Below are 19,312 nucleotides of genomic sequence, written 5' to 3'. Positions count from 1 at the left end.
CTCTTGGTCACCCATCGTCTGTATCTCTCTATCATCTGCTTGTCTTTCTTCTTTCTCTGTCTATTTATCTGTCACCTGTATCACCCAATCTGTCTGTCTGTCCGTCTCTCTGTTTATCTGTTGTATATGATGTGAGCTCTGTCATCTCTTGTCTTCTTGTCAACCGTATCACCTAGTTATCCTATTGTATTTACCTGTCATCTCTATCATTTGTGTTTATCCGTCTTTCACTCTTAGCATCTTTCGTCTACCTGTTAGCTCTCTGTATCTCTATCTGCTGTCTGTAGACATAGTCTATAGACAGTCGATTCTGTGTATCTAACAGCTGTCATCTATTAGGTATTCTGTCTGTATTGATCTCTATTGGTATCTGTCGTCTGTCCATTTTTCATCTATATCTGTTTATCTGTCATTGATCGCTACCTCTCCATGTGTCTGTCTGTCTGTCCATCTTTCTATTATCTGTACATGTCTCTCTCTCTCTCTTTCTCTCTGGCCTTTTGAACTTTCCACACATTTAGCAAATCCCATAGACAGAAACTTCTTGACAGACACCCCAGTGCATCGATGGAAATGTCTTGACAGACACCCCAGCCCAGAAAGTCGCAAGCAAGGCAGACGGTTGACATAAATTACCTATACAGCCAGCCCGCCACCAAGATAGAAAAACTGCCAGTATTTCTGCTCCCTGTGTGGTCAGCGTCCACACGCTCGCATGCTGGCCGCCGGTTTTCCGTTCTTACCATCCCTCCCTGACCACTGGAGGGCAGCATTGCCCGCGGAGCGCCGAAGCCCGGTGCTCAGTGATTTTTACAGAATGGGGCTCTTGCGTCCCCTGCACGGTCTGTGTTATTAGGATGGAATACGATAGTATTCTATTCCCGTCGCACCTCAGGAGTTCCCGTTGTGGCTCAGCGGTAATGAGCCTGACTAGTATCCATGAGGATGCAGCTTCCATCCCTGGCCTTGCTCAGTGGGTTAAGGTTCCGGCGTGGCCCTGAGCTGTGGTGTAGGTCACGGACATAGCTGGGATCCCGTGTTGCTGTGGCTGTGGTGTCGGCCAGCAGCTCCCGCTCTGATTCGACTCGTAGCCTGGGAACCTCCATATGCTGCAGGTGCAGCCCTAAAAAAAAAAGAATAAAATAGTGCAGAGTATAATGATAGGGAATATCATTGGTAAATAATGTTAGAAACTAATAAACTCTCAGAACATAACTTTAATAGACTATAATAGAAAATTATTTGAATAAAGTAGGATAGAGTTGAATTAGAATATAGTATTAGGATGTATTAGAATTATTATTAGACTTATTAAGAAACACAATTATTAGGATTCCAATATTTTAATATAACCTAGTTGTCATCTGTTTACCCTTAGGATGTACTTTTCTAAAATAGTATATAATCTATTAAAATAGTATTCTAATTTCTATCAGGATACAGGCTCTTAAAATAGGTTCTCATTACGATCTGACTATAAGATAGTAAAATAGCATTCTAATTACTGTCGGTATAAGATATTTAAATAGTATTCTAATTTATATGAGGATATAATCTGTTAAAATAGTATTTCTCATGACTATTGGGATAAAATATAGTAAAGTAGTATTTTCATTACTCTCGGGATAAAACATGTTAAAACAGCATTCTCATTACTATGGAGATAAAACATGTTTAAAATAGTATTCTCTTTACTATCGGGGTAAAACGTTAAAATAATATTCCTATTGGGATAAAACATGTTAAAATAGCATTCTCAGAGTTCCCATCATGGTGCAGTGGTTAATCCGACTAGGAACCATGAGATTGCGGGTTCGGTCCCTGGCCTCACCCAGTGGGTTAAGGATCCGGCGTTGCCGTGAGCTGTGGTGTAGGTTGCAGACGCAGCTCGGATCCCGAGTTGCTGTGGCTCTGGAGTAGGCCAGTGGCTACAGCTCCGATTGGACCCCTAGCCTGGGAACCTCCATATGCCATGGGAGCTGCCCAAGAAATGGCAAAAAGACAAAAAAAAAAAAATAGCATTCTCATTACTGTAGAGATAAAACATGTTTAAAATAGTGTTCTCTTTACTATTGGAGTAATACGTTAAAATAATATTCCTATCAGGATAAAACATGTTAAAATATCATTCTCCTTTCTATCGTAATATAATCTATTAAATTGTATTCTCATTTCTATCAGGATAAAATATAGTAAAATAGTGTTTTCATTACTATCTGGATAAAACATTAAACTAATACTGTCATTTCTATTGGGATAAAGTCTATTAAAATCGTGTTCTCATTACCATCTAGATGTAATAAATTAAACTAGCACTTCAATTTCTATCAGGATATAATTTATTTAAATAGTATTCTTATTTCTGTCAGGATATAACATTCAAACAGTAATCTCAGTATTAGGATAAGTCATATTAAAATAATACTCTCATTTCTGTCGGGATATAATCTATTATGATGATATGCTCATTTCTATCAGGATAAAATATAAAATAGTATTCTCATTTACTATTGGGATAATAAAACCTTAAAATAATATTCTCGTTTCTATTGGATATGATCTATTACCATAGCGTTCTCATTACTATTGAGATATAATTTCTATCAGGTTATAATCCATTAAAGTAGTACTCTGATTACAATTGGGATGTAATCTATTAAAATAGTATGCTCATTATTGTCAGGGTAGACGCTATTAAGGCAGTGTTCTAATTACTGTTGGGATCTAATATATTAATAATAGAACATTAAAAAGTAGGACGTTTCTAATAGAAGGTTCGACGATATTTCTAATACTCTAGTAGAATGTTAGGAATTCAAAAGCAGTGAAATCCTGCTGTACAGCACAGGGAACTATATCTAGTCACTTAGGATGGAGTAGGATGCAGGACAACGTGAGATAAAAGTATGTCTATAGGTATGTGTGACTGGGTCACTTTGCTGTACAGCAGAAAATGGACAGAACACTGTAAACCAGCTATCATGGAAAAGATAGAAATCGTTAAAAACAAAGCATGTTAGGAATTCAATAGAAAATAATGTAATTAGAATCTAACCTGTTATTGGGTTCTGTTATGAGAATAAGAGGAGATTAATAATAAAACCATCTCCCCACCCAACCAAAACACCATACACCTCCCTGCACCTTGCATTTCGCCAAAGGGAACTCCATTCTTGGCATATTTTTGTTGGCTGCATTTTCAGTTAGAGTTCAGGTTTTCTGGGTGGGTATTTGCAGAGCCATCAGTCTGCCCACACTGCACGCCTGTCTGACTCTCAAGTCTGGGCAGCCTCCGCCCTCGCCTGGACCAGCCCCGAGGGTCCTCACGTCTCCTCCAGCTGCACCTGCTCCTGCCGGGGCCACCTTTCCCTGGCAGCTGCTGGAGGGGTCCAGAACCAGCACCATCCAGCCCTGCCCCGGCAGCCCTTGAGTGGAAAGACTCAGAGCTGCTTCTTATTCGAGGCTCTCAAGTGGTCAGTACAAGATCTGCCCACGTCGACAGTGACGTGGCTCCTGTCCTGGAATCGTGGTCCTTCCTGCTGACCCTTTGATATGCCCCTCGCTGCTGGGGTCCCTCTGCCTGCCTGTCTCCTGGGAGCATCCTAGGCTGGTCCCTTCTCTTCTGTTGCTCACAGTTCAGAGTCACCTGTACCTTGTCCTAAGAGCCTGCCCCCCCATTCCACCTGCTGTCCCCCTGTGCACACACACACACACACACTCTCTCTCTCTCTCTCTCTCTCTCTCTCTTTTTCTCTCTGCCCCAGCATCCCTTTCTGTTCTGTCTCTAGCACTTAGTGGATGTGAAACCATCAGGTTACATGCATTGACTGCCCACAGGATCACTGGCTGGACTCAAAGCTGCTCTTCTTGCCCCCTTGAACCCAGAAACTTTTGGTGGCTGGTGGAAGGGCGTTACTGTAAGGGACGTGGAAGATGGATCTTTCTTCAGTGTCTCCCGCTTTCCAACTTAGTCCTTCGATTTCCATTTTCTGTTTTTGCAACTGTCTTGTCAAGCTAGACAGGCTAGACGGTCTTATCTGTTTGTTCATTGCTTCAGTGGGTCGTTTAACTCTTTCATGAGAACAAGAGCAGCCGTTTAGTGTGTTCGACCTGGGATGAGGTAGGAAAGCCTATCACAACTGGGCTGTATTTTCGTTGAATGAGAAATGCGTAGGTTGGGTTGAAAATGCATGGCCCATGGAGTTCCCGTCGTGGCGCAGTGGTTAACGAATCCGACTAGGAACCATGAGGTTGGGGGTTCGATCCCTGGCCTTGCTCAGTGGGTTAACGATCCGGCGTTGCTGTGAGCTGTGGTGCAGATTGCAGATGCGGCTCGGATCCCGCGTTGCTGTGGCTCTGGCGTAGGCTGGTGGCTACAGCTCCGATTGGACCCCTAGGCTGGGAACCTCCATATGCCGTGGGAGCAGCCCAAGAAATAGCAAAAAGACAAAAAAAAAATAGAATGCTTTAAAAAAAAAAAAAAAGTGCGTGGCTCATTCCAGAACAAAATGACTCCTGGGCTTGCCCCGGGGGCCCGCAGCTCAGCCTGGGACCTCCACCTGCGAGGGGAATTGAACCCTCTTTTTAGGGAAGGTGGAGCATTTGTCTGCATTCAGAGCCACATCCAGGTGGAATATTAGCTGCAGGGCAGAACGTTCTCAAACATTTTGGCCACAGGACCCTTACATTTTTCAGCAGCCATCTATTCTGAAAGTTATTACCATGCTAACAGTTACAAACACTCCTCCCTGTTTGTATGGATGTCAAATTCCTTTCATTGACGAGGGCTCTATCTGTCAGTGTTTATTACTGCACGTGAAAATCAAAATGAAAATATATATCACCTTACCACAAATAGTCAACTTACTAATGGGGAACGTAAACCGAGTTTTTAATGAAAAAAAAGTAAGTCTTTCCTGAAATTGAAATGCTTCTAGAAGAGCAGTCTTGTTTCATGTTGTCTTTCATCGCTTTCACGTCCAGCTTCATCGAGGGCCACCTAGTTCTCTTCTTTCAGGCTCTGTCTGGCATGATTTGTTGTTTGAGTTGAGGAAGAAAACATTTCGAGGAAGAAAATGCATCTGCTTTCAGATGCATCGTCGGAAGAATGGCATCACTAAGCTCCCCAAAAGGCCTCCCGGGACCCCAGGCTTCCGTGAGACCCCCCCCCCCACTTTGAGCATCTCGGCTGCCACACCCGAGGTGCGGTGCCCCTGGGACTCTTGGTCGCAGTACTTTCTGCCCCATCCACGGCTTTGTTGTGGTCGCTTTTTCCGAGGATCCCAGAGTGTTGGTTTTATAGGCATGTCCGAGGATGGGGCTCTTGGAAACCTCAACACGGAGTGAAATTGGAGCAGCTTCTCCCTTCCTTCTCGTCTCCCTCCCCAAAACCTCTTTCTGCCTTGCCTTGAACCCACTTCCAGCCCCTGATAGGACTGGCTGATAGATTAGAACCTCATAACGCGAGGACACAAGCACTATGGCACCTGTTTGGGGACAGTCCAGTTTTTACTGGACGATTTAGGTAGGTTCGAGGTGTGTATGAAAGTAGATCACGGAGGACTTCCCAGGGTGGCACAGCAGGTTAAGAATTTTATCCCTGGCCTGGGAACTTCCATTTGCCATGGATGCGGCCAAAAAAAAAAAAAAATCATGGGTAGATGATGGAGCCAAGGGCAAAGCTGGCATGAAGTTTTAGGATGAAATTCTTCTTTTTTTTTTTTTAAAGATTTTTGGTTTTTTCTTTTTTTCTTTTTTTTCTTTTTTGTCTTTTGTCTTTTTTTGTTGTTGTTGTTGTTGTTGTTGCTATTTCTTGGGCCGCTCCCGCGGCATATGGAGGTTCCCAGGCTAGGGGTCCAATCGGAGCTGTAGCCACCAGCCTACGCCAGAGCCACAGCAACGCAGGATCCGAGCCGTGTCTGCAACCTACACCACAGCTCCCGGCAACGCCAGATCGTTAACCCACTGAGCAAGGGCAGGGACCAAACCCGCAACCTCATGGTTCCTAGTCGGATTCGTTAACCACTGCGCCACGACGGGAACTCCTCTTTTTTTTTCTTTTTACAGCCACCCTGTGGCATAGGGAAGCTCCCAGGCTCGGGATCGAACTGGAGCTGCAGCTGCAGGTCTACACCCCAGCTACAGCAGTGTGGGATCCAAGTCACATCTGTGACCTGTGCCACAGCTTTCGGCAACACCGGATCCTTAATGCACTGAGCAGGGCCAGGGATCAGACCCACATCCTCATGGTCACGGTGTGGGGTTCTTAACCTGCTGAGCCACAGCGGGAGCTCCAGGATGAAATCCTCGAATGTGCCTTCGTGTAGATGCACAGATAGCTTGTCTTTCCTTTGAGTTCAGCTCCCGGTGAGTGTCGCAGGGTTCCTGTGGCACCTGCTTCTGTGGAGCGGACGCTCCTGGCCGGTCTGCGGGGGCGGAAGGATTCTGTTGGGTGGGAGACAGAGATGTGAGCGTTTCCGGGAGCCCTTTGCACACCCCGGGGTCTCAGAAGCGCCTTCTCTGGGCTCCTTCCTTCAGGCAGGACCGCTTCGTGCTCACCGATGCGTGTTTTTTTCCCCGCTCCTTAACCCGCCGCTGACACGCCTTTCCCGCCACGGGGCCCCATCACGCCAGCCCGCCAGCAGCACGGCGTGTCCTCTTGCGCCTAAATAGAGGGACATCCGAACGACACGCTCTTCTCCCCGCCCCACTGCTGAATGCGGGTTCGTGCCCGCCGATGACATCCTCCACCTGCCTGTGCCCGGACGGGGCCGCAGCCAGGGCAGGAGGACAGCTGGCTCTTCCGCCCTCCTACCCAGGGCTTCCGCGACCTCGCCGATGCTCGCACCGGTCCTGTGTCTGTGCTCGGGCCCCCGCGGGCAGCCCGGGAACCGAGGGATCCTTTAGGGAAAAAGGCTGCTTGACGCCGCGCGGGCACAGCTGCTCCTGCCTGTCCCGAGAGGCTTCCGTTTGTCCAGGGGGCCAGCCTCGTCTCCCCGCCCGCGCTCAAGTCCCTTCGATTTTTAGGCCTCGTGGTGCTATTCTTCTGCTTTTTTTTTTTCCTCTCTCTTCCTGCTCTCTCTTTTCTGGAGTATATGCTTGTGTATTGGTTTCCTGGGGTGGCAGTAACAGGACCACAAATGGAGGGCCTTAAAACGACGGACACCCACCCTCCCCCATCCTGGAGAACAGGTGTCTGAGGTCAAGGGGTCCCAGGGCCGGGCTCCCTCCAGAGGCTCCAGGGGAGGGTCCTTCCTGCTTCTTCCAGCTTCTGGGGGCTCCAGGCGGCCCTGGGCGGGTGGCCGCCTCCCTCCTGTCTCTTCCTCTGTCTTCCGTGGCTTCTCCTCTGTGTCTGGGTCTCCTCTTGTGTCTCTTAGGAGGACACTGTCCTTGGAGGGAGGGTCCCCCTCACCCAGGAGGACCCCCTCTCAGACCCCTCACTTCCTCACACCTGCATTGAGTCTCTTTCCAGATAAGGTCCATTCAAGGTAGTTGAGGCGAGAACATGGCTCCAGCTTTGTGGAATTCCCACCATTCCTCTGGCTCGTCTCCCTTTTCCTTAAAAAACCCTCAGGAATTGATTTGGCATCTTCATCATCCTCATTGTCACCATCCACGCCTGCAGACCTTCCTGGGACAGGGAGCAGACCCCAAGCCACGGCGGTGACAACTCCAGATCCTTAACCACTGGGCCATCGGGGAACTTCCCAGGCATTCGATTTGGTCACCGAGGTTGCCCCTTGTCCATCCGAATGTCATTGGAAAACTCCATAGGCTTATTCCACTGAAGTAGCAGGTCTGGTTCTGAAGAAAATGTTGGAGGTTGTGATTTTGAGTCGAAGGTCTCTCTGCCTCGGGCACGTATCCAGGGACGCATATTTAGTGTGTATTTAGTGGTTAACTTCTAGAGCTTCTTGCATTGGTGTTTGCAGTTTAAGCATATTTCTTCTTTAGCTTATGTTACTTTTTTTCCCCTTCTACTCGCAGATATTAAAAGAGATAGTTCTGTTGGGTTCGGAAGTTCGCATTGCGGCTCAGCAGGTTAAGAACCTGACGTAGTGGCTCTGAGGATGCGGGTTCGATCTCTGGCCTTCCTCAGTGGCTTAAGGATCCAGCTTTGATGCAGATGCAGCATAGATCACAGATGTGGCTTGGATCCAGTGTTGCTGTGCCTGTGGTGTAGACTTGCGGCTGCAGCATTGATTCAGCCCCTCACCTGGGAACTTTCATATGCCGCAGGCGTGGCCCTAAAAAGACAAAAATGAAAAAGACAGGTCTCTAGGTTTCCATACCTGAACTACAGCCTTCGCCGTTGGTAACCACGCTGCAGATGCTACATAAGTGCATGGCGTGGCCGTGTGCCAATAAAACTTTATTGACACAAACAGGCTAAGGGCCGTCCTTTGCCCAGCCTCTAGGCTAGATCTTTGGGCCCAAAGCTGCAAGCTAGGCACCAGCCACCGCATGTAGGACATAAATAGGTGCATTGACTTCCTGTGGAGATTCAGATGTTGCCTTCTTTAACGTTAGAGACTTCCTGAGCCACAAAATACGGGCCAGGGTAAGCCAGCCTCTTCCTGGACAGCCTCTGTGTATATCTAGGTAGCATCTTCTGATTGACATGCTGTCCTTAAAGCAGGAAGCCTGCAAAGACGTCCACTGATGTTCTGCTGGCGGGGGGGAGGGGGGACGTTTTCTGTGGCCCCCACGTGACCCTCTTGGTCCTGTGGTCTCATGGTCATTGCTTTTTCTTGGCGGGCTCATCCTCCTCGTGGGGCGACCGTGCCTGACGTTCCGCCTCTTGGAACCAAGCCCTTGCCGCCGGTCCCCAGCGAGCCAGGACCCCGGGGCTCAAGGCAACGCCTCCCGTGCAGCACATGCTGCTCGCCCGCCTCCGGCCGCCAGAACCTTTGTGACGACGCGGCGATTTTGCGCCCTTGCCACTAAAAATAGCTGTTTGTGCTTCTCATAGGTTCCCTCCGTTTTTTGACGACAACGCGTTTGGCATTTATCAAAAAATTCTTGCGGGCAAGATCGATTTCCCCAGACATTTGGATTTCAGTGTCAAGTAAGTAAACCCTTGGCCTCGTTCCGCATGTTTCTTTGGAAAGCGTCTCGGGGAAGCCCAGGCAAGGAACCTGCCGGGCCGGGTACCATCCTGGGCTGGGCTGCAGCTTCTCGGCACCATCGTTTTATGCCATCACGGACTCTGCGGGCGTGGGACGTCACGTCTGCATGGCTCTCGGCCCTGCGTTCTACCTCGGGAGGTAAATGGGACGTATAGCCAGCAGATAAGAGCCTGTGCTGTCATCTTTAATGAGCCAGCCGTTTGATTTTCTGGACACAACGGCTCCCCTCTCCTTTCCCGGCGAGGGTTGAGGTTGGCGCCCCCCCGTGTGGATGGCTGGAGGAGCGTTGGTCTTTCCTCTCGGGCTGAAATGACAGTCACCGGTGAAAACTTTGAGTTCCGACCTTCTTGCTTCCCGAACTTCCACAGTGCTTCAGCCTGAGGAAGTTGGGTAGGCGTTTGTGTGGCCATGTGGGGGAAAACCCCTTAATTTTTTAAAACATCGGCATGCGTTCGGAGTTCTTGCTGTGCTACAGTGGATGAAGCAGCCGACTGCAGCAGCTCAGGGCACTGCGGAGGCACGGGTTCGATCCCCAGCCCGGGCATGAGGGATTAAAGGATCCAGCATTGCTGCCGCGGCAGCTCGGATTCAGTCCTTGGCCTGGGAACGTCCATGTGCTGCTGGTGTGGCCATAAAATGAAAATGAAAGGCAAACGACCTGGCTCAGTGGGGCCAACTTTTCGCCGATAAAATGAACCCTACGTTCTAGTTGTCTTTATCTCCCAGATAAATGAGTGTGTTTTTTTTTTTTAAATCCCAGGTGGACTGATGGAGGCCCTCAGATGATCACAGTCCTCTGATCTTCAGAGGGACCTAATTGTGTTGGGTTGAAAACTCAACTGTGCTCTCTTTTTCTGGCTACTTTTTTTTTTTTTTTTTTTAAATCGGCTGCCCCTGGAGCATAAAGACGTTCCCAGGCTAGGAGTCGCATCAGAACTGCAGCTGCAGAACTGTGGCTGTCTACACCACAGCCACAGTGACGCGGGATCCCAGGTGCACCTGTGACCTAGGCTGCAGCTTGTGGCAACATTGGATCCTTAACCCTGTGAGGGAGGCCAGGGATCGAACCCCTATCCTCATGGACGCTATGTTGGGTTCTTAACCTGTTGAGCCACTCCATGGCGAACTCCATGGCTACATTTTCTTAACACACCCGTGGAAATTGCATTCAGAAAACCACTTGTTTCTTAGTTCATCTGCTCCTGGGCCCCCTGGCTGCATCCACGTTTTGTTTTGTTGCCGTCAGTGTGTTGACCCGCCATAGAGCTGGAGCTGGCGTTGTGATGGCTCCACCAGGAGGGTTTGGAAAGATTTTAGCAAGATGTGGAGGCTCCAGGGAGACATGCGCCATCCAGAAGGGACTGTCTGTCCCGTGAGTGGTCGGACAGTCAGGTGACGAGGGGAGTACGGCCTCACGGGAACTCTCCCCGATAGCGTGGAAGAACCTAGATGGGAAAAGGGTCTGGAAAGGAACGATGTCAGGGCTATGCCAGTAAAATTGATTTCTTTCTTTTTCAAAATGTCTATTCACAAAGAACAGACTGGTGGTTGTCAAGGGGGGAGGGCGTGGGCTGGACGCAGAGTTAGAGGTCCGTAGATGCCAACTGGAACACTGAGAATGGATCAGCCGTGAGGTGCTGCTGTCCCGCACCGGGAACTCTGTCCAGTCTCTTGGGATGGACCAGGATGGACGAGAGCATGAGAAAGGGAATCTATATGTATATGTATGTATGCCTGGGTCACTCTGCTGTATAGCAGGAATGAACACAACACTGGACAGCAACTGTAACAGAAAATTTTTTTTAAAATAAAAATAAAAAAATATTTTTTAAAAAGTCTGTTGCTCTAGGAGGAAACGAAGACCACTGGCTTTTTCTCCCAGGCCCCTGATCCCATCATTGTTGGCTGGTGATTATTATTATTTGGCCGAGTCTGCAGAACGTGGAAGTTCCTGGGCCAGGGATCAAACCCGAGCCTCAGCAGTGACAACACTGGTCCTTAACCGTTAAGCCACAGGGCAACTCCTTAAGCATTATTTATTTATTTATTTATTTTTGCTCTTTTTTTTTTTTTTTTTTTTTTCTTTCCCCTTAGGGCCGCACCTACAGCATATGGAGTTTCCCAGGCTAGGGGTCCAATCGGAGCTACAGCTGCTGGCTTACCCCACAGCCACAGCAACGCAAGATCTGAGCCACATCTGTGACCTATACCACAGCTCACGGCAACACTGGATCCCCAACCCATGGAGCGAGGCCAGGGATCGAACCTGCATCCTCATGAATCCTAGTTGGGTTTGTTTCCGCTGTGCCACAATGGGAACTCCTCAGAAAGAAAAAATAAATAAATAAAATTGAATTGTAGATGTATTAGCGACTTACCAATGATTGGATCCAATTAATTATCTTGTCCATAATTATCTTGCTGGTTGTAGGCAACACAGCAGGTGCTCAGATTGAATCCACTTTCTCTTCTGAAGAAGGGCTTAAATTTTTCCGGGAGCCACTTCCCCACGTCAAGAGGGCACCTACAGATCCTAGGTTATGTATTTGCTCGTGTTAATATCTATTTTTTAATGGCTAAAATAGTAAATTTTATTTATAGTGTAGCATCATTTTAAAAATCCATTTCGTTTTGGAGTTCCTGGAGAACCTGACTCGTATCCATGAGGATGTGGGTTCGATCCCTGGCCTCTCGCAGTGGCTTGAGGATGGAGCGTTGCCATGAGCCGTGGTGTAGGTCGCAGAGTTGGCTCGGATCCCGTGTTGCTGTGGCTGTGGTGTAGGCTGGCTGCTGCAGCTCCAATTCGACCTCTAGCCTGGGAACTTCCATATGCTGTAGATGCAGCCCTAAGAAGACCCCCCCAAAAAAAAATCTATTTTGTTTTACTGAAGTATAGTTGATTCACGCTGTTGGCGAGTCTCAGCTGTACTGCTCAGTGACTCAGTTACACACAGATTTGTTCTTGTCCATATGCAGTCGGGGTCCCTGTGCTGGGCACTGAGTCCTTGTTGTTTAGTTTATAGATCGTGGCATGTCTCTGAATCTCCCGTAATTCCTGATGTATCGTGTCTCCCACCTTTCCCCGTTGGTAACCCTGAGTTAGTTCTGTCTGTGCATCTGATGCTGCGTGTATTTTTTTTTTTAATGTTTGAATTTATTTTCTTGAGGTAGAGTTGATGTGCAGTGTTATCTCAGTTTCAGGTGTACAGCAAAGGGACTTGGTGATCCACAGACATAGTCTTGCTCGCGATGGGGTAACACAGGAAACCGAATAGAAATTCCCGGTGCGGGGCAGCAGGACCTCATGGCTCATCCATCCTAAATGTCCTAGTTTGCAGCTACCAACCCCACCTTCCCCATCCATCCCACTCCCCCTGCCCTCGACAGCCACACATGTGTTCTCCATGAATGCTCATTTTTTAAAAAAATAAATACATTTTACTGGTGTAGTGTGGACTCAGAAGGTTGTGTTAGTTTCAGGTGTAGAGCAAGATGAACCCGTGATATGTGGACGGCTGTCTGTGCCTTTCCAGCTTCTTTTCCCATCTGGGTTATGACACGCTTAGGGGCAGGCGAGCACGGCCACGCGAGAATCCCAGAACTCACTAGACCCCCCAGGGCAAACCGTCACCGTCGGTTTGGGAGAAAGCACACGTTTTATGTTTTATCATCGAGCCGGGTGGCCCGATGGGTGTGTTTGAAACGAGCCTCCCGGTCCCCAGGGCGGCCCGTTTCCTCTTGCTCCTGTTCCAAGGCTGTGCTTCTCCGCCGTGATGTCGTCACCCTCGCACCCTTAGCTGGGTCCCTGGGTGCTGGCCGCTCCAAGTCACATCAGTCATCGCGGAAGGGAGGAAGGAAGGGACGTGCTCGAACACGTCCAGCCACCGGGAAGTCTGAACCCACGAGCCAGTGACTCTCTCGCTGCTGTGTTTGTGTGGGTCCATCTCAACGCGTCTGTGTTTCTGTCTCCCCCCCAGAGACCTCATTAGGAAGCTGCTTGTCGTCGACAGAACCAGGCGGCTGGGGAACATGAAGGTGAGTGTGTCCGTGTGTCCTACGCTGTGCTCGTGATGAGGGCCCATCGTCTGAGTTCAGACGTGACAGCAAAGGCGGAACCTTTGTCGTCGATCACTGGACACGTTTCAAATCCGCATTTCCGCAGAAGGAGCCTGGGGCTGAGGAGCCAGCGACTCAACAGTGATCGATACGGGACCCATCCTTCTTTGATTTACTTTTGTGTTTTGAAAGAGTCTTACTGAGGTAGAATTCCCACGCCATCCAAATGACCCATTTAACGTGGACAGTTCGATGGCTGGTAATGGATTTGCCGAACTGTGCAGCTCTCAGCCATGGTTCGTTTGAAAGAACACGTTCAGTCTCTTCCAAAGAAACACGCATTTTGTAACTATCACCTCCTTGTCCTTCTCGCTCTTCTGGCACCAGGCCAGAGAAAGTAGCCTGCGTTCTCTCTATCAGTGATCCTATTCTTTGATTCCATAAAACATGGAATCATGTAAAACACGTTCTCTTTGGCTTCTCCCCCTGAGCATCGCGGATTCAAGGTCCATCCACACGGCAGCCTGTGTCAGAGCTTCACTCCTTTTCTTGGCTGGGTCATAGGCCATGGTGTGCATGGACCCCATGCTGTTTATCCATCCATTATCCATCCTTCTATTCATCTACCTGTCCATCCATCCATCATCCATCCATCATCCACCCATTCACCATCCATCCATCCATCATCCATCCATCATCCACCCATTCACCATCCATCCATCCATCATCCATCCATCCATCCATCATCCATCCATCCATCATCCAACCGTCCATCATCCATCCATCCATCATCCATCCATCCATCCATCCATCCATCCATCATCCAACCGTCCATCATCCATCCATCCATCTATCCATCATCCATCCATCATCCATCATCCATCCATCCATCCATCCATCCATCCATCACCCAACCGTCCATCATCCATCCACCCATCCATCTATGCATCCATCCATCCATCCATCCATCCATCCATCCATCATCCAACCGTCCATCATCCATCCATCCATCCATCATCCATCCATCCATCCATCACCATCCATCCATCATCCATCCATCCACCCATCCATCCATCATCCATCCATCATCCATCCATCTATCCATCCATCCATCCATCCATCCATCATCCGTCCATTCACCAGCCATCCATCCATGGACATCTGGATTGTTTCTACCTTTTGGGCTATTGTGAATTGTGCTGCTGTGAACATGCGGGTGCACGTTTGTGTGTGAATTAATCAGAATTTTAGAAGATGAACGTCGTGTGTGATTTTTCTCCAACCTACCATCTGGAGGGAAATACAGGTCAGGGATTCAGCTGCGTAAATGGTGTGATGTCCTAGATTCAGTTTTGGCTCCACTGAATTTGAGACAATCCAGCGACATCTTCTCAGCTGTTTCCAGCTCTGGACGTCCTTGGGTAAACTTAAGATGTGCACCAGTGCCTTGACCCTTCGGTGGCAGTCTTAAGGGACCAAGTAGACCTGCGTGTGAGACTTGAACCCCACACATCTCTCAGGGCCCGCTGTTTATGTGGTGTGTTCATCTCCTGGGGCAGCTGTGACAAAGGAGCACAAAGTGGAGGCTAAAAGCCATAGAAACCCGCCCTCCCCCCTCCCAGACGTCTGAGGTCAAGGGGTCCCAGGGCCGCGCTCCCTCCTGAGGCTCCAGGAGAGGGTCCTTCCTGCCTCTTCCAGCTCCTGGGGCTCCAGGCGGCCCTGGGCTGGTGGCCGCCTCCCTCCCGTCTCTGCCTCCATCTTCCCGTGGCTTCTCCTCTGTGTCTGGGTCTCCTCTTGTGTCTCTTGGGAGGACACTGTCCTTGGATGGAGGGACCCCTCATCCAGGAGGACCACCTCTCAGACCCTTCCCGTGGCTTCTCCTCTGTGTCTGGGTCTCCTCTTGTGTCTCTTAGGAGGACACTTGCTGGTGGATGAAGAGTCCGCTTCCAATGACTGCATCTTGTTTACATCTACAGAAACCCTGTTTTCCAAACAAAGTCACGTTCCCACGTCTGGCGGGGGCTGGGGTCAGGACTTCTTCAGGACCTGGTGGGCAGGGGGGTGTCTGCCCGCCGGCGGTCGGTGCCCCAGCTGGAGATGAACTCGATCAACCTTCACCCACCGGGTTGATTGGGAGGCAGTGTGGGGCAGTTGTGACAGTCTCTGAAAGCTGAACATCCTGGCTTTGAGCTGTAGTCCCATGACTTGCTTGCCAGGCCATACTGAGCAGGTGACATCGCTTCATGAACCTCCATTTATATATTTATAAAATGAGCATAATTTTTTTTTTGGTCTTTTTGTCTTTTCTAGAGCCGTTCCCACGGCATATGGAGGTTCCCAGGCTGGGGGTCGAATCAGAGCTGTAGCCGCCGGCCACAGCCACAGCCACAGCCATGCGGGATCCAAGCCGTGTCTGTGACCTACACCTCAGCTCATGGCAACGCCGGATCCTTCACCCCCTGAGCAAGGACAGAGATCGAACCCGCAACTTCGTGGTTCCTAGTCGGATTTGTTAACTCCTGAGCCACGACGGGAACTCCCCAAAATGAGCATAATTTTATCAGAAGAAAATTGTCAGGACGAAAGCAGGTGACAGTCTCAGACCTTACCCGTAAGTCCGTCTGATTTTCTGTCCAGCGGCTGAACCGTCATTAAACGTTGGTCTCTGTGGTCCAGAGAGCTGTGCCCGTGGACGTCATGGCTGCATTTCTTGCTGTGACGAAGGAAAGCAAGCAAAGCCCGCATGCGTTCGTGCACGGTTTTCCCGCAGAGCCTGCTCTCCAGGGCCGCAGACGCCCCGCGTTGCCCGCTCTTGCGTGTTTGCTGCGCTCTGGGTGGCATATCCTGTAGACGTTCTTGGGCGGCTTTTCTGTCCTGTCCTGTGGGTGTTCTCGTCACTGACGGTGTCACGTGCTTCTGTTGAAGAACGGGGCCGAGGACGTCAAGCGGCATCGGTGGTTCCGGACGGTGGACTGGCAGACTGTGCCGGAGCGGAAGCTGAAGGTACAACCCGCGTGCGTGCGTCTCCTTTGTCCCTGGGCCCTGGGAGCAAGAGGCGGGCTCCGCCGCATGCCCTGCCTCCTCGGGATGCAGAAGACAGTTGGTTCCGTCCAACCCGCCACCCCACGTCGTCCCTGAGCCAGGTTCCCTGTTCACGGGGCACCTTAGCCAGAGACTCTCCTACGTCCCCTGGCTCGTGCCATTGGGGTTTTGAGCTCTGCGGCTTCGATGGGGCTTCGGCTTTGCTTTTGTCACGGGGGTGAACACAGCTAGGACGCGCGCCTCCTGGTCTCTCTTGGGGACCCCGCCTACGATGCGTTCGTCCGTGGGCTGGCCCCGTTGGGTGATGGGAGTTGTCCGCTGGGCGTGTCAGGTGGGAACCCCACGGACCAGGCTTCCTGGTGTGGTTATTGCCGGGTCACCTTGGGAATGTGGCACCTCGGCCCTGCGCTTCCCCGGGGTTTCTGAGACGCTGACCATTCAGTGCCGTTTACATTTTGATGGACGCACCATGCGTGCGACGGCCTGTCTCACACGGACGTGACAAGAGGATCTCTTTTCCTTTTTGTACACGAGTCACTTTTAACTTAAACGCGACTCATTTCTGGGGCCGCATTCGCAGGGAAGAATGTCTCCTCCGGGACCCGCTTAGGAGCCCGTTCTCTGTTGTCAGGCGTGTCCAGCTGCATCTGCTTTGCTGTGGTCTCTTAGGAAGCATGGAACTTCGGGACGGGGACAAATCGGAGCTACGAAAACCCGAGTCGGGGGGGGGCTCTATTCTGTCTTTCTGGAATTGTCCAGCGTCTGGTCAGAGGACCAGCCACATCAGCGTTGCCCAGACCGGGCAGGCCTGGGGGTCTGCATGGACCAAGCAGCCGGGGTGCTTCTTTAGAACTGAGGAAGCAAGTGCTGGGCTGCAGGTCCCTTCTCTTCTCCCCTAATTCTTCCCACGGCCTCCCAAGCCCTCACCGGTCTGAGGGTGGGCACCCCATTCGCAGTATCTTCACTCCAGGCGCTTCCTGTTCATAAGCAAGGGGAAAATCGGCTCTGCTGTTTCCCCGATTGTTTCCCTAGTTGTAGACGTGGATACACAGGCAGACCTCAGAGATGCAGAGGGTTCGGTTCCAGATCACCCGCTAGAGCCAGTCTCACACATTCTCTGGGGCTTCCCGGGGTGTCTGCAAGTGATCTGTATCCCCCTCGAGTGTGCTGGCCGTGCAGGCACCTTACATCTGAAGCAGCAACGTCCAAGCCGAAAATCCAGGATGGGGGTGTGCGTTGTGGGCGAAGTGGATGAAGAACCCTACTGGTATCCGTGAGGATGCGGGTTCGAGCCCTGGCCCCGCCCACTGGGTTACGGATCTGGTGTTGCTGTGGCTGTGGTGTAGGCCAGCATCTGTAGCTCTGATTCGATCCTTAGCCTGGGAACTTATGTATACATCAGCCGTAGCCCTAAAAAGCACATACACACATACATATGTGTGTACGTGTACACACACACACACACGCACACACAGACAAAAACAGGTGTTCCCTGGGGACTCTGTGAGTTAAGGATCTGGCATGGTCTCTGCTGTGGCTCTGGGTACTGCTGTGGCTCGGGTTTGATCCTTGAACTTGAAAACTTCCACCTGCTGCAGGTGTGTCAAAAGAAACCAAACCAAACCCGAAAAATGCAGTTAGATCATTTTAATGGTAGTGTCAGGGAGCACAGGTCACTGATCAACATAACAGATAAAATCATCCTGAAACCGCTGGAAATAACGGCGAGCAGGATCAAAATGTGACCTGGAGAGACGAGGCGCGCCCAGGCCTTTGGAGAAAGGACGTGGGGAGGCTTGATGGCTGGAGGGTCGCGGCAAGGCTTAAAAATATGGTATCTGCCAATTGGGAAGAAGGAGACAGGCTTGCATATGTGTAACCTGGTGTGCACGGTCCCCTCTAACGGTGGCCTTGTGTCTTGGTGACCCCGAAGCCCCCCATCGTGCCTAAAGTCTGTGGTGAGGGCGACACCTCCAACTTCGAAGCGTATCCTGAGAACGACTGGAACACAGCCCCTCCGGTGGCACAGAAAGACCTGGAAGCCTTCAAGAATTTCTGAGGACGGGAGCCCACCTCTGGAAGGTACGTGTTGACTGTGGTTAAGGTTGGCGAGGTGGACAGGAGCTCTTGGGAAGGGGACCTTGTAGTGACCGAGTGGGGACCCCACATTGACTGAGTGGGGCTTCTCTCAGCCATGGGGCAATGGAGCAGGGCCGGCCCAGCTCCTCCTCCTCCGAGCAGCCCGTGCATGTGGGGGGTGTGGCTGGATCCCCAACGTCACCACCAGCATCTCACTCCTTACACCTGTCTCTGCATCCTCAGGGGACCCCTGGGAGGTGGGTCTGTGCCTACACATTTGAGGAGCAAGCTCTGGTGGCTCCCGTTCTGGAATCCCTGACTTCCAAACCAAAATCTTTTTTCGCCCCTTTTTTAGGGCCTCCCTTGCAGCATATGGAAGTTCCCAGGCTAGGGTTCGAATTGGAGCGGCATCCGCCAGCCTACACCACGGCCACAGCAACGCCAGATCCGAGCTGCCCCTGCGACCTACCGCACAGCCACAGAAACGCAAGCTCCTTAATGGCCTGACCGGGGGCAGCGATCAGACCCGCGTCCTCATGGATACTCATCAGGTTTGTTACTGCTGAGCCTCGATGGGAACGCTGGAGGCTTTGTTTTTATTTTTTAATTTCTATTTTTTTGCTCTTTAGGGCTGCACCTGCGGCAAATGGAAGTTTCCAGGCCAGGGGTCAAATCAGAGCTGCGGCTACCCGCCTGCAGCCACAGCAGTTGTGGGATCTGAGCCGCCTCTGTGACCTGTGCCACAGCTCACACAATGCCAGATCTTTAACCCACTGAGCGAGGCCAGGGATCGAACCTGCATCCTCATGGATACTAGTCGGGTTCTTAACCTGCCGAGCCACAGTGGGAACTCCTGGAACAGACCCCAGTCCTTAACCAAACATTTTCAGCACAGCCGTTGGCTCCCTTTTTATTCAAAAGTAAGCATCTTAGCATTACCTCATTGGCTAAGCTTAATTTAAGGTTTCAAAGAGATGGTTTTCAGGAGTCCCCTCAGCGGGGTAACA

General features: G+C 50.5%; 1 protein-coding gene across 4 annotated transcripts in view; it reads left to right on the top strand.

The window, feature by feature from the left end:
• The window catches only part of PRKX (protein kinase cAMP-dependent X-linked catalytic subunit), a 94,870-nt gene that overhangs the window by 70,018 nt on the left and 5,540 nt on the right, over positions 1 to 19,312 (top strand). For all 4 annotated transcript variants that reach the window (XR_007132946.1, XM_047765886.1, XM_047765885.1 and 1 more), the window contains 4 exons: positions 8,972 to 9,067; positions 13,106 to 13,163; positions 16,110 to 16,187; positions 18,160 to 18,308. Coding sequence is in view for 3 of the 4 variants with exons in the window: in XM_047765886.1 (XP_047621842.1) it covers positions 8,972 to 9,067; positions 13,106 to 13,163; positions 16,110 to 16,187; positions 18,160 to 18,285 (358 nt within the window). In the remaining variant the exon portion in view is untranslated. The remainder of the gene's footprint in view (positions 1 to 8,971; positions 9,068 to 13,105; positions 13,164 to 16,109; positions 16,188 to 18,159; positions 18,309 to 19,312) is intronic.

The sequence above is a fragment of the Phacochoerus africanus genome, chromosome X (assembly GCF_016906955.1).
Source record: "Phacochoerus africanus isolate WHEZ1 chromosome X, ROS_Pafr_v1, whole genome shotgun sequence".
Classification (NCBI taxonomy): domain Eukaryota; kingdom Metazoa; phylum Chordata; class Mammalia; order Artiodactyla; family Suidae; genus Phacochoerus; species Phacochoerus africanus.
This window is presented reverse-complemented; position numbering and strand designations above follow the sequence as displayed.